This window comes from Serinus canaria, chromosome 2 (genome assembly GCF_022539315.1).
Source record: "Serinus canaria isolate serCan28SL12 chromosome 2, serCan2020, whole genome shotgun sequence".
NCBI classification, from domain to species: domain Eukaryota; kingdom Metazoa; phylum Chordata; class Aves; order Passeriformes; family Fringillidae; genus Serinus; species Serinus canaria.
In genome coordinates this window covers 19784506-19797827 of record NC_066315.1, presented here as the reverse complement: position 1 = coordinate 19797827, position 13322 = coordinate 19784506, and the positions used below count along the sequence as shown (strand labels likewise).

Genomic DNA, 13322 nt, shown 5'->3' with positions numbered 1-13322 from the left:
GAATAGCAGAAATATTTAAGCTTTTACAAATGTAGTAATGTCAAAATATATGGCATAGGGTGTTCTCTTGTGTGGGGTTTTTGTTGTTGTTGGGTTTTTTTTAAATATAAGGTGCTAGCCTAATCTGTACTTACAGAGTGGAAAAAACCAATTCAGTGATATGCATTCTTGAGGTATATAAATAAATAAAAAAATATATATTTATCTATCAATGAACCCTTAATTAATTAATTAATTTAGTCATAGCTCTGCTTTTTATCAGGAAGTTTTCCAAACAGCTCTATGGCCTGAGGACAAAACATTAAAATAAAACAGCTAAAACAATGTGCACAGAAATAATGATGAAAAGGGTGGAGTTGAACCAAATGAGCTGGAAAATGCTTTCTAGGCAGAACAGGAACCTTTGTCACAATAAATATGTGCCTGCCTCTGGTGTTGGAGATAATAGGAAGTTGCATCAGACCTTGCACTTCTTGCCTTCAGGTGATGTTGGAGTAGTAGTCTTAGTTCCCTGACAAGAGATTTCTTACATTAGGAAAATACAGATCTGCAGAACATGGAGATGATTTATTCCCCTACAGGCAGAGTTTTCCTGTTTCTCTTTACAGATACCGTGGCACTTGTGCATTCCAATCAGCATACTTTAGGTACAGAGGTATCTCTTGTCTCATTCCTGCTCACCAGGGCTAACAGGCAAATCAGAGTTATGCATGGTGGGATGTGCATTCCCCTCACTTGATTTTGTGAATTTGTAGGTGACAAAATCTCCAGACCTGCTGGCATCAGTTACTTGTCACTGGGATTTTTTTTCATCCCACTATTCCTATTGAAGGAATGCCATTCTTACTTACTGCCAGATTTATTTTGTCTACTTCTTACCATTATTTGCCTTGCAAATTTTGCATTTGACTTCTCTTTTTCCTACTAGCACTCTGTCCCTGGGTTTGGGGCATCTGAAGTATTTAAACTACTTCAGTAAAACAATTTCCCTGTTTTAATTCAGCATTCTCTCTCAAGGTTGGTTCTTTGGATTGTTTGGATCTCCATGTCCCTGTCCTGCATTTGAAGGTCCTTGAGTCATTGGTCTAAAGGTGTGGCCAGAAGCACATTTGATTTGGTGTGATTTGGTGAACCATTGAAACACTGTGAAAGGTGTCACTAAAACATCCTGGCACAAGAGAAAGAAGTCAGTGTGCTGATTTGCAATCCTTTTGATGCAAAATCAATTGAAATTTGAATTTCTCCACAGTTTTTACATTTGATGTACAAACTTTTCATACATTTTGTAAACATTTGTCAGCTCCTTCTGAGCAAATACAGATCTTTGGGGATGTTGGTCATTTAGTAATTCTATCCTGTCTTCCTGTTGTTTTCTTATCTAATATATTTTCAAACCACTGAGCAATAAATCCAATCAGCAAGTTAATGATACACAGTTGACTTTCATAGCATGTGCCAATATTTTTTAGTCATAAAATGTTATATTCAGTTAAATATTATCCTAAGACACACCAGGTTGAAAGTCATTGCTTTGCAGAAGCAGTGACTTCCTGTAAGCTGCAGATTAAGAAACTGAGGTTCTAAAAACATCTCCCAGAGAGATGTGTGTAAACACAGCTTGATAAAAGGCACTTCCAGGCAGTTTCAGTGATTATTTTCCAAGTGAAGCCTTGGATGGTAGCACAGCCCATGAACAGGCTCCTATACATCTGTGTGCTGTTCTGTTTTGCTCCAGCGAACACTCAGCCATCCAGAGCAGGGGGATGCCAGCGTGGGGATGGCTCTTCTGCTGCACCTGGAGAAGTGTGCATCTCCACCAGCTGCTGTGGAGACAGCACTGATGGCAAACAAGGTGAGTCTTCTGGGTTTAGCAATGTGATACAGTTTGGTAACCAAATGTGACAGAAGAGAGAACTAGAAGGAATGTTTTTATGTTGGAAAATGTTTGGGAATTCTTTTTTCTTGCTTTTTTTTTTTTTTTTAGCCTCTTCAGTTTTTAAAGAAAAGTTTATTCCAGCTTCAGTTTGATATTTTTTTTTATGCTTTTCTTCTTTTTCAACATTTGTGAAGTGCAAGACTCTCATGAGTCTTCATATGGATATTACATCACAAAGCAAGTGTTTCCTCATCCAGATTCAATGAAGATTCAGCAAGTCATACTTTTTTCCTCAATTTGTGGGAAACTTGTTTGATAGAATTCAGATTTAATACAAAATACCCAGACCAGGTATAAGCTCCATTTTTTTGTTTTGTTTTGTTTTTTTTTGTATTTTTTTGTCAAGGGTGGAACTTTCCTTGAGTTCATGAACTGATTAGCAACTGATTATCCAGGCTCAATCTTTGTCACATGCATTGGTGGCGAACACAATTGGTGCTATTTCCTGTAAGGAATTGATCTAAGTGGTGAGAGTGAATTTTAACTGCTATTCTAAGAGTAAAATTGCATCAGAATTCCAGTATTTCTGGAATACTGCACTACAAAATACTGCTGCAAAGAATTTCATGGCAGGTTTTTAAGCCCAGCTGGAGATGAAACATCACACAGTTGCTGGGTTGTGGTGGAATGAGAAGTGTAGTAAAGCTTGTGTGTTGATATAAGAAGAGTTTATTAATTGAAAACAAAAATAAAGTAAAATAAAACAATGGTAAGGGTAACAATGGTAAATAATAATGATAACAAAAAGTAAAAAATGCAATTAATGTACCAGACAATTGCTACCCTCTCACTGACTGGTGTCAAACCTCCCCTTCCTGACCCCAGATCATCTGTGCTTCCAGCTAAATTCCACCTGTTTATTCAGTGGGCATGACCCTTCCCAGCTATGCTCCCCCTTGCCCCAGTTTTGGGGGTTTTATTTTATTTTTTTACAGAATTACAGAATATTCTGAGTTGGAAGGGCCCCACAAGGATGCCTGAGTCCAGCACATGAGTGCATGGCCCACATGCAGCCCATACCCAGAGCCTTGGTGTTGTTAGCACCAGGCTCTGATCAGCTGAGCCAGCCCTGCAAACTCCTCCCTGGTAGAGCATGAGACAAAGGGAAAAACAAGTCCTTGCCATAGGATTTCTATGACTTGGCAAAAACCTGAAACATCAGCGTGTTATCAACACCACTGTCATTCTGAATCCACTGTAAGAAATTAACTCTTCCCCAGCTGAAACCAGGGCAGATGTACAAGGTAGTGCTTGTCCTTGAGATTTTTGTTCTGAGTCCAAGGAAGAGCTTGGATTTATCAAAAGTTTTAATTCTAACTAGAAAGCTTATCTAAGTTCTCCTACTCACTGTGCAACAAAGGAAGCTACCATCTTTGTTGGGATTTTCAAATTTCATTTTAGATACAAAACAGATGGTTTTAGAAGAGCCTGTATTTATCTGTCCACACTGAAACCTTCTAATCAGAGCATGTTAGCAATCACTGAATTCACCTGAAATCTGTGAGAAAGAGCAGCAGCTTAAATCCAGGTTCTTCAAATTACAGTTTTGTGTCCAACCACATAAAGATTTTCTTCCTCTGCTAGGACTCCCTGTTATATCCAAATAGGATGCAGAGGTCTGTTTGGAGCAGGAGTCTAAAATCAGCTCTAGGATATTTGCTTTTTATTTTTCTGCTAATTAAGACAATTATTGAGACTGTATTGGATATCAGTACAATTTTTTAACTTTCCTGTGCAGTACAAAAATGTAATAAATGGCAATGGCTGAAATGCCTGTTGAATTCCCTGACATGTCTAACAAGTCTCAGGTTAGTATATATTTTTAGCACTGGCACAAGAGGTGGGTAAGCTAAAAGCCTGAAATCCTCATTGTGCTTGGTCTTGTTTCCTCTGGAAAGGGCATTTACTCCAGGCAGCATTTTTTATTGTGCCTGGAACAATAAAATATGGAATATGAAACAAGAGGTGCATTCTTCCATTATCTTTTATGGAGGATTTTATCCTTGTCTCTTGAGGGAATATAACTTTAGACAAATGCTTATATGAAAGTAAAGAATTAAGGGTTTCTCCAAAGACTAGTATGAGCCTATGGTCTCTGTAAAAGCCCTAAATATGACATTATTTTGCATTTCATGTGAATGAGCCAGAGGGGTAGAACTAGGCTTTGAAGGACAGGCTGCATGCTGGGACTGCTTGGATAATGCTCTGGATTACTTCAGGAGATAAATCAGCTGTCAGACATGAAGATACAGATCAGGGTGTCAAATTGAACATCTGTCTTGCTGCCACTCTTTCTTGGGATTTGGGATTATTGCAAAATTATTTTTCTGCTTAGGTTTCAGCTTCTGGTCTCATGTTGGTGACAGTTTCCTGCTCTTTTCCCTGGGTGTTGCTCAGATTTAACAAAGCTTCTGCAGTGAAAATATATAAAAATTGGAATTCCAGTCTTTATTGCTCAATAGTCTTCATAATGAAAAATATTTGCCAGGAAATGAACGATAACTAAATATTCTTATATATATTTTTCTCCCAGAATATCCCAGACTTTATACACATGCCCACTTGAAATAGAACTTCTAAGTGTAGTCTGTTCCTATGAGACTTGGAATTTTTTCTTAGAAGTTTAGATTTTTTTTTTTTTGTTCATGGGAAACTCAGCAAAAGTTGTCTAAAAAATCCCAGAGATTTCTTCCTTCTGAACTTTTCCTCTCTATGCAGTGACGTTACCTCTGTAAGTCTGTCTCCCAGCAAATTGACATGGGTTTGCTTTGAAGTCATATTTCCTGTGAAAATTAATGCTACCTTGGAAAATAATGCTGAATTATTATTTCTTTTTAATTTAAAATGCTACAATTCTTGCTATTTCATGCATCTTAATTTGCAATTGTTTTATCAGGTATGAGAAAATTCTTGAAGAAATATTGAGTATGATTTGGTGCATTTCATGCAATGTCCAGCAGATATACTTCAGTACTGTTAGTGCTTTTGATGTACCTCTGACATGACTTTTAGCCACTTAAAGATCTAAGGAATAAAAGGAGCAATAAAAAGTTGGTTGATGACTCAGCCAGTCTGCACATTAACTTGAGTCTGGAATGCTTGTTTGAATTATTTCTGTTTTCCCCTCACCTTGTAATTAATTGTTGCAGTAAACTGATACAAATATGAAAGTCATGAAATTGAACATCGTTGTGTTCTGCAATGCTGCAGTTACAACTTTATTTAAAATGACCAGTGAATTATGATAACACAGACTGGACCAAAATCATTAGCAGGGGCCTGGAGTGGGCACCAATTGGAAAGGGAGTGTGAAGGCATTGTAGCTCCTGTGTCTAACCAAAATCCAATTAAAAGGCAGGATCTTGGCCACCTCCCTCTGCTGTGCAAGACAAAGGGCAGGGGAACTGAAAGTTTCCACACAGGACACAAAATCTGGAGACAGTGCCATGTACTGGCTGCTCTGCTTAGGCTGGAGTTGCAATAGGTTTGTTCTTTACAGCTGCATCTACTTAGACTTCTTTTTAAATTAAATCTTCCCCCCACTACAAGAAGTACTTCAAGGAATGGGGCTGTCCAGCCTGTCAAGCACATCCAAGCACTTCCATTCAGCTTGGATGTGATCCATACTGGGCTGTTGGACACCTGTGAAAAACCAACAGCTGTCCCTCCAGCCCAGCAAGCAGTTATTGATCTGGTCCATACCTACCTCAAACTGCCTGCATGAGCTCATGCACCAAAGGGGGTTTGGTGCCAGAAAGGTGTTCTGCCTCCCTTTTCCACCCTCCACTGCTCTACAGGGGAATCTGGAAGGGGAAAATGCTCCTTCCTCACCCCATTGTGACATGTACTGGAAGAAATAAGAAATAGGAAAGGCAAGTGGGGACACTATGCCATTCTGAGGATTCGTTCTGTCTCTTCTTTGAATAATATGGAATAAAAAAAAAACAACCCAAACTTGTTCTCTGATTACATCCTGGTGTTAAGTCTTAGTTTTTCCCTGCAAGAGCTCTGGAAAAAAAATTCACCTTAGCACTGCAGAGTATTTTAAGAAAAATCTTTTGCATATAAACTATACTAGCTTGGAGATTTTCTTACAAAAAGGTAACTACACACATATTTGTAATGAAAAGAACATATATTATAGTAATAAAATATAAATGGATGAGTTTGGATTTGGTTTGGTGAAGGAAGGTCTTGGTTGTTTGGTGCTTTTTTCCCAATGTTCATTCTCAGTTGTCTCTCTCCACTGCATTGATTCTCTTTGCACATGATTTAAACATTCTGGTGGTTCTCACTTTTTTTCCAGAAACACTGTTCAGGGAGTTTCTGTATGTCAGCTAAACAGCAAGTGATGGTGAAAAAAATATCCTTTTGCTTCTATTTTAAAGCTTCCAATTTTTTCTTTTTGTTTGCTTCAATCCAGGTTCCTCCTGGAACTACTGTGATTTTGAAACCAATCTATGCAAAGTTCTTCCCGAATTCAATTTACAGTCTGGCTGGATAAGAAGAAATGGTCGGTCTGGGATGGGACCACCATACTCTGACCACAATGGGAATGAGAGTGGTAAGACTCCACATGATCTTTGGGGAAACCATGGTTTCTTACATACTATGCAGTTTTCTATTTAATTTACTAAATTTTGTAAATTTCTTGGTTGTTCAATTATATTCTGCCACATGTTTCCTGAGCACTTGTGTCTTTTGAGGTGATTTTGAGGAGTCTTTAGGGTGATTGCAATTACAATAACCCAGAATTCCAGGGGGAAAGGGGAGGAGAAAGACAGTATTCCAGTAAGCAATTCTTGTTATAGAGGAGCAAGTAATCAGTTTCAAAAGATATCTTCACCTACCAGAGTGACCTTTACTGGTTTTGGAGATATTAGGAGATAAATTCAGTCTTGATGATTGCAAAGTTTAGAAATTTTGAGACTTATTTTCGTGTTTTCTTGGACTGACAAATGCCTGGAGTGTGTGTATCTATCATCTGTGGCTAATATTACTACTCCAAATATTTTGAGAGAAGAGGACATTGTATTTGGAGACAGGATAAACTTTGATAGCCTGTTTTGTGAGCCAGCTTCTTTCTAAATCTTCTTACACTTCTACTTTACCTTGAAGAGTGTCTTTCAACTAAATAATTCCTTTTGTCTGTCCTCAGACAAAATATACCCTTTATATTTGTCCTATGGCCAAATTAACCCTGCTTTTCCTTCTGTGATACATACTGTAATACAACAGCTCTTTAGTTCTCTTCTCCATATTTTCAATTATTCTCTTTCCTTTCACCTCCACCAACACCCTCCCATCTCTCCCAGGCACAAGCAGGGCTTTGGAAGCCCTCATGGTGAGCACCTGAAGGCAGGCATGCCTTGGAGCATGTACAGGAGAATCCTGTGGGATTCAGGTGTTGTTGTGATTAGCCCAGGTGCTTTTCACCCCATTCCCAAACTTTGCTGATCTGGGAGTGTGGGAATCTGCACTCTTCTAAAGTAGCATCTCCTTCACATTGCATGAGCCACCAAACAGGCAGAAGTTCCCAACAACGATGAGTATAAATTGGTGGTTTCAAGGGGATGGATGGAAAACCTGCTTAGGGATCAGCAGATAAAAATGAAACCCACATCTAATTGTTTTTTATTGAAGAAAACAGCAACCAAATACCCCAGTCTAGGTTTTATTGCAAGTTCTCATTTCACAGAGGACAATTCTCATGATACTCTTAATTAAAAAAATTTTTATATGTGATGTGCTTTTAGCAACATCAGTTTTTGTATCTCAGAAGCACATCCTGCTGTGTGTACTATGCTTCCAAAGATAAGGCTGCTCTTAAATAAGTGTTGATTGAAACAAATGTTGGCACAAAAATGTGAGCAGCGACCTCTGAAACCTTTTTCAGAAACACAAGCTTTATTTCAAGTAAGCAAGTTGTGAAATGGTTTAAAATAATAAAGCTTTTCTCATTAAAAACCACATTAAAAACACCCAAAAAATACAATGAAATTCAAATATAGCAAACTCTTGACTAGAATAAAAAAAGCAGGTAACAATCTTGCTACAGTTAAGCTTTTAGAATTTGTGCACTTTGGAATTGGTAGTACATACCACATCAGGATGCAACAAATGCCAGAAAGATGCACTAATAATCATTAAAAACTGGTGGGTAAGGATAAATGTAACTTATACAGAAGACAAAAGACTGAGAATCATGAACTGAAGTGTTTGTGAACTGAATAGCCAAGGAGATTTAAATGCATTGTATTAATTTGCTTCTATTTTTCTACCTGAAGAATGTCTAAACTGCACTTTCATTTTCTAAATGTTGATTCTAATTGCCTAGGAAATATTTATCTTCTTATGGCAATGAGTCGAGCTTTCCCACTGCTGGTGACTCAACAGATGTAATCAGTTTTATGTTGGTTCCTGCTTAAAACCCAGAGATGATTCTCTGTTGTGACAACTGAGCAGAGTATGCTTTATGGTAGAGTGTTAAAAGGAAGACTTCCTGCATCAGGATAAGACACACATTAGCAGAAAAGCAAAGATCTCTTGGTAAATTTAACTTCTTTGGAGATTTATGTAATCAATTACTAGAACCCAAAATATTTCCTTAGGTCTGCCTATCATGGATTTTTTTTTTCACTAAAAAAGTAATTTAACAAAACAGTGACAACCACTTTAAAAGAAGCCCCCAAAAAATCCACAACCTGATTTTACTAGATGAAACTATTCTCAATGCAGAGGCATACTGTGAAATGACTGTTCAAAGAATTTCTTAAAATTAGTATTTCTTCCCTATCTGTGTATAACTTAAAATTCCAGTGGCAGGCAAAAAATAATTTTTTTACTCTTAGACACATCCATCTTTAGAGAACTAAAAGAAAAAATTTCAAAATTTCATGGAAGCTGACATTCAGTGGAACAGATTGGATCAGGGGCAGGGCTCTGCAGAGACACCAAGCCATCTGTTGTGGGTAGGAGCAATACCCTTGCAGCTGGCAGCTCTGAAAGTGCTGCCTGAGCAGTCAGGTAAGGTCTAAAACCTGGGGGCAGCTTGGTCATTGCCCTGGTAGCAGGCTGCAAAATGCTCCAGCCCTGAGCTGGGCTGGTGGTGCTTCATCAGGGGCTTTCCAGCTCCACACAAGAATGAGAGGTCAAGGTGGGTAGTTTAATAAATTAAGTAGTTAGATGTTTTGGTCTATCCTCTGGTATTTGGTGAATGTATTAATCTATATTTTTAGGACTTTTTTTCCTCTAGTCCTGCTTGGCCATTTTTCTCCTTCATCTTCCTCCTTTCATTAGCATGTTAATGTCAGAGGAAAGTTACTTGGCATTGTTTGGAGTTTGGGAAGGGGAAGAAAAGAGAAAGGAAGAAAAATAATTAAAAATAGATGGAGACTTTTTCCATTCTTTCTTTTTCATCTTGAATCCTTAGCATCTAACATCTCTGAAATCTTTGTGCTCAGGAAGGGCCAAATTTTGACTTAGAGTATTTGATATCCTGAAATATGGTTGCCTTCCATCTGTCATAGGATCTGAAACAATATTGTCAGGAAGAGACATGATCAGTCAAAGGGCATGGCAACAATCAAAGTTCACTGACTCCTCTTGAGCTGTTACACTTTCAAGTGAAGCAAGGACTTGCTTTGTAAATGAAAAATAATGGCATCTTTAATGGTACCTTTGAAATTACTAAGACAACTTTTTATATTGGGAATATACAGGGATACCACATCTTTCTCTCAAGGCAATTTTCCAAGCAGCCAGAACCGAGACACCGCCAGTTTTCAACCTGTAAATACACCACAGTTTTCTCTCCCATGTTCCACCACCTCCTCAAAGACCTGAACTGTCATGACAAATGTGTTCTGTTGTTTACAGAAGCTGGAAATTTGGGCATGAAATATTTGATGTACTCAATCATTAGAGCTTAAAGTCTCTGGATCAGCTTTCTGAATAAGTCATTTGTCCCAAAATGCTGAGTATTTAAGACATCACCACATGAAATGTTTTGGAATCCTGCTTAAAATTTTAGCTGGAACATGGAGCAATACCATGACAATATTGAACATGGAAAAAAAGCTTGGATCACAATGGCTAGAAGTGCTATTAATCCTTTCTGGGGAAACAATTCCAGTTCCGTTTTTAGTTATTAATTTATACCTGTGCATATTGCTCCCCCTTGTTTTATTTTTTGTTTCCAGGCTTCTAAGTTTTCTATTTTTGTTCCTTTTAACAGCCTATTTCCTCTCATTGTCCTCTGAAATTCAATCCTCTTCTGCAGCTTTAAGGACAAGCCTTTTCCTTCCAACCAATGAAGAACACCTTTGCCAGGTATTTTGATGCACATTCTTTGTATTACACTGTTTGCCATAGTATTTCCCTGGAATAATCAGACCTTCCTCTTTTTCCTAGATTAGATTCCATTATTGGGTCAGTCAAATGAGCAGAACATTAATGGTGGGGCTTCAAAAGCTCTCTGAAGATACTGTTACAAACATTTGGCAAGATCCAGGAGAGCTCAGAAATCAGTGGAATGTAAATACCATTACGATCAATAGCACCGAAAAGTTTGAGGTGAGTAAATGGAGGTTACTCTAAAGGATACTTCTTCAATGCTTTATAAATGGTGGGTCTTTTCAATAGGTCAGCATTAAATATTTTGTAATTGAAAACAAGGCACTATCATGAGGTAAATGAGAAAAAAGCCATTTTGATGATCATAGTTTGCATTAACAAATACAGCTTGTTCTTAACTCTTAATGGTGTTAACACTGACACCAAACTCTGCATAAACTGTGCATGTGTCTTAAATTAAACAGTCTCATTGAGCCATAAATTATCTACCAGCCCACACAGGTGAGATACTTGTGATCTTAAGTTTCAATACAGTATTCTCTTAGTCTCAGTCTAACTGGACTGATAAACTCAAAGTTTCATTTATACAGGCAACTGCATTTTATACTATGAGATACTGTTTTATAGGGGTACCGCAGGTTACAAACACTGTACTTAACTATTAATTGCAGCTTTGAGCCTTTGTCACAGAATACATGCAAATGGCTTAATTTTGCTCAAAGCTACTGAAAAGCAATGCAAATATCATAGGCCATTTAAACGTTTTTGCATGTGCATTTACAAAAAACATTAGCACAGTAAATGTAACTTAGGGCTATAATGTTGTGGGTGATGTACACTCACTGCTATGCATAATACTGGAGAGAAAGTGGGGAACAGAGAAGAAAATGAGAAGCCTTTCCTGCTACAGCAGTTACTGTGAAGTTGCTTAGCATGCAAACCTGAAGGTGAGGCAGCACAACCTCGTTTCCATAAACCAAATAAGTACCATAATTACTTGGCTTCCATTTCGTGCTAAAGCATCCAACAGGATCTTGATTTTTAAAGTAATACTGGCCTGCTTAACTCCTCTGAGAAGGCACATTGCAATATACCTGTACCCAACTCAACACAAGTATTGATCACAAGTATTGACCTCTACCTGATAAGAGTGTATGTATAGCAATCTGAGGTTGTATTGGAAGGACTTCCTTCTAGGTTTATTTTTTCATCATTCATATTGGAAAACTGACTGAGTCTGGAAATGGTTAATATAATATGGCATCTACTTCCTCTGAATTGCTATGTCCAATCCTAACAAGATTATTGCTTGCAAACCTGGTTATCCTTTGGCCTCTATCAAGTGAACTGATGGGCAGAGTCCAGGCTGGTGTCAAACTTACTGCAGTAATCATTACAATTGACTTAAGAAACACAGCTCAGAACCTCACAAAACCTAGAGTGTGAAGCTGAGCAAATTTTTTTCTGTTTGCACATTTTTCTCCAGTGACAACTCGCAAGATATCACTGTCATACAAGTGAATGCAATTCACTTGCCCTTTTGCACTTGTTGTTTTATATGCCAAGCCTACAGAGATACCTGTGGCGTTTTTCAAGATAAAATTTTGATTATTAATGTTTCTATGGGAAAAAAATGATGGGAGACAAATAATTTGAAATAGGGTGCTTTAGTCCTTTTTTTTTTAATTTTAAAAACACATTTGAAGCGAGATTTTAGTTAAAATCTACCTCTGAATCTCCAGTGCTTATTTTCTTCACTTATTTTGATGTTGACTGTATAACACTTATGTCTCTTCTTACTAAGAGTCTGGATTATATTTATGGAATACAGAATTTAGTTTGGCATTTAAAAATCTGCATTTTATGGAGTTCTGAAATGCAGAGATTGCCGGTGGTTTAACTACTGAACAAGCAGAAAGCTCAGTATGTCTGTTTTGGCTGAGTTTTGGAGAACTGAATCATGGGATTCTCTCCAAGCTACTTTTCCTCTGATTAAGAGAACAAATATCTGTCTCCCAGACTTCATTAGGGAAAAGTGTTCTAAGCTTAGTGTTCATTTGTGTCTTTATGCTTGATTCCTGTTTTACCTTGTGCTTTGCAGCTGTGCTGCAATCTGGTCCTGTGGCTGCACTGTGGAGCCAGCCCAGCTCGTGTTTGGTCCCACCTGAAGTCCCTCTGCACCTTCCATGCCACTAGTGGAGCTGCAATGTTCATTTGATCTGGTGCTCACAGATATTGCAGAGATAAATATCATTACAATTATGAGCAAATAGTGCCACAAAGACTTGTTTTTGTTACTGACGTGCGAGCTTAAAGAGCTCTAGACTTTGTGTGAAAAGGAAAACGGAATGGCTCCTTTCTGGAGTAAACTTGGGTGTGAGTCACTTTGGTTATTATGGGAATGAACTTAGGGAAGGTCAGCTGGATATCTGCACCAGATAAAACCTAGATAATCTTTTCTACACACAAGAGCATCTGGAGGCATCTAGCAATACTGTCTTCTGGAAGTGGGAAAGTTGAGAGGCTGCTCATGAGTTTTGAGGAAACCCAGGTTCACACAGACTTTGTGTGCTCTGATGGAATCTGATCTTGAAGCATTCTCTGATTCTTTGCTCCAGTAAAGTGAGCTAGTCCCTCTTTAGCATCATCTAAATCACTTTTTCTCACTATATAATAAAATCTGACTATGAAGCCCCAAATGCAAGCTATAAATAGATATTTATTTTAAATGAAGTATTAATAACTAAATTTTGAGTTCAAAATGAAACATCGCCATGTAAAGGTAAACTATTTGTCAAATCCTTGATATTAAATAATATTTCTGGTGTTTTTAATTATAAAATAGTGCACTATATTGCTTTAGGAACTTACTTGACCTTCTTGTGGTGATGTCATGAAAGTACACATTAACTGCACATATCATTGCAGCAGAATTCAAGAATTCAAAATACTGTTTTCTAAAACAAATCAAATGAGCAAATTTCCAAGATGGTGCATTTCATTCACATAAACATATTTTTGAATGTGGTAT

At 37.7% G+C, this 13322-nt stretch overlaps 1 protein-coding gene across 1 annotated transcript in view; it reads left to right on the top strand.

Moving 5' to 3' along the window:
- Positions 1–1674: 1674 nt before the first annotated feature.
- Positions 1675–13322, top strand: part of MALRD1 (MAM and LDL receptor class A domain containing 1) — a 237004-nt gene continuing 225356 nt past the window's right edge. Inside the window, exons 1-4 of the mRNA XM_030234818.2 lie at positions 1675–1852; positions 6360–6500; positions 10173–10267; positions 10349–10510. Of these exons, the coding sequence (XP_030090678.2) occupies positions 1675–1852; positions 6360–6500; positions 10173–10267; positions 10349–10510 (576 nt within the window). The remainder of the gene's footprint in view (positions 1853–6359; positions 6501–10172; positions 10268–10348; positions 10511–13322) is intronic.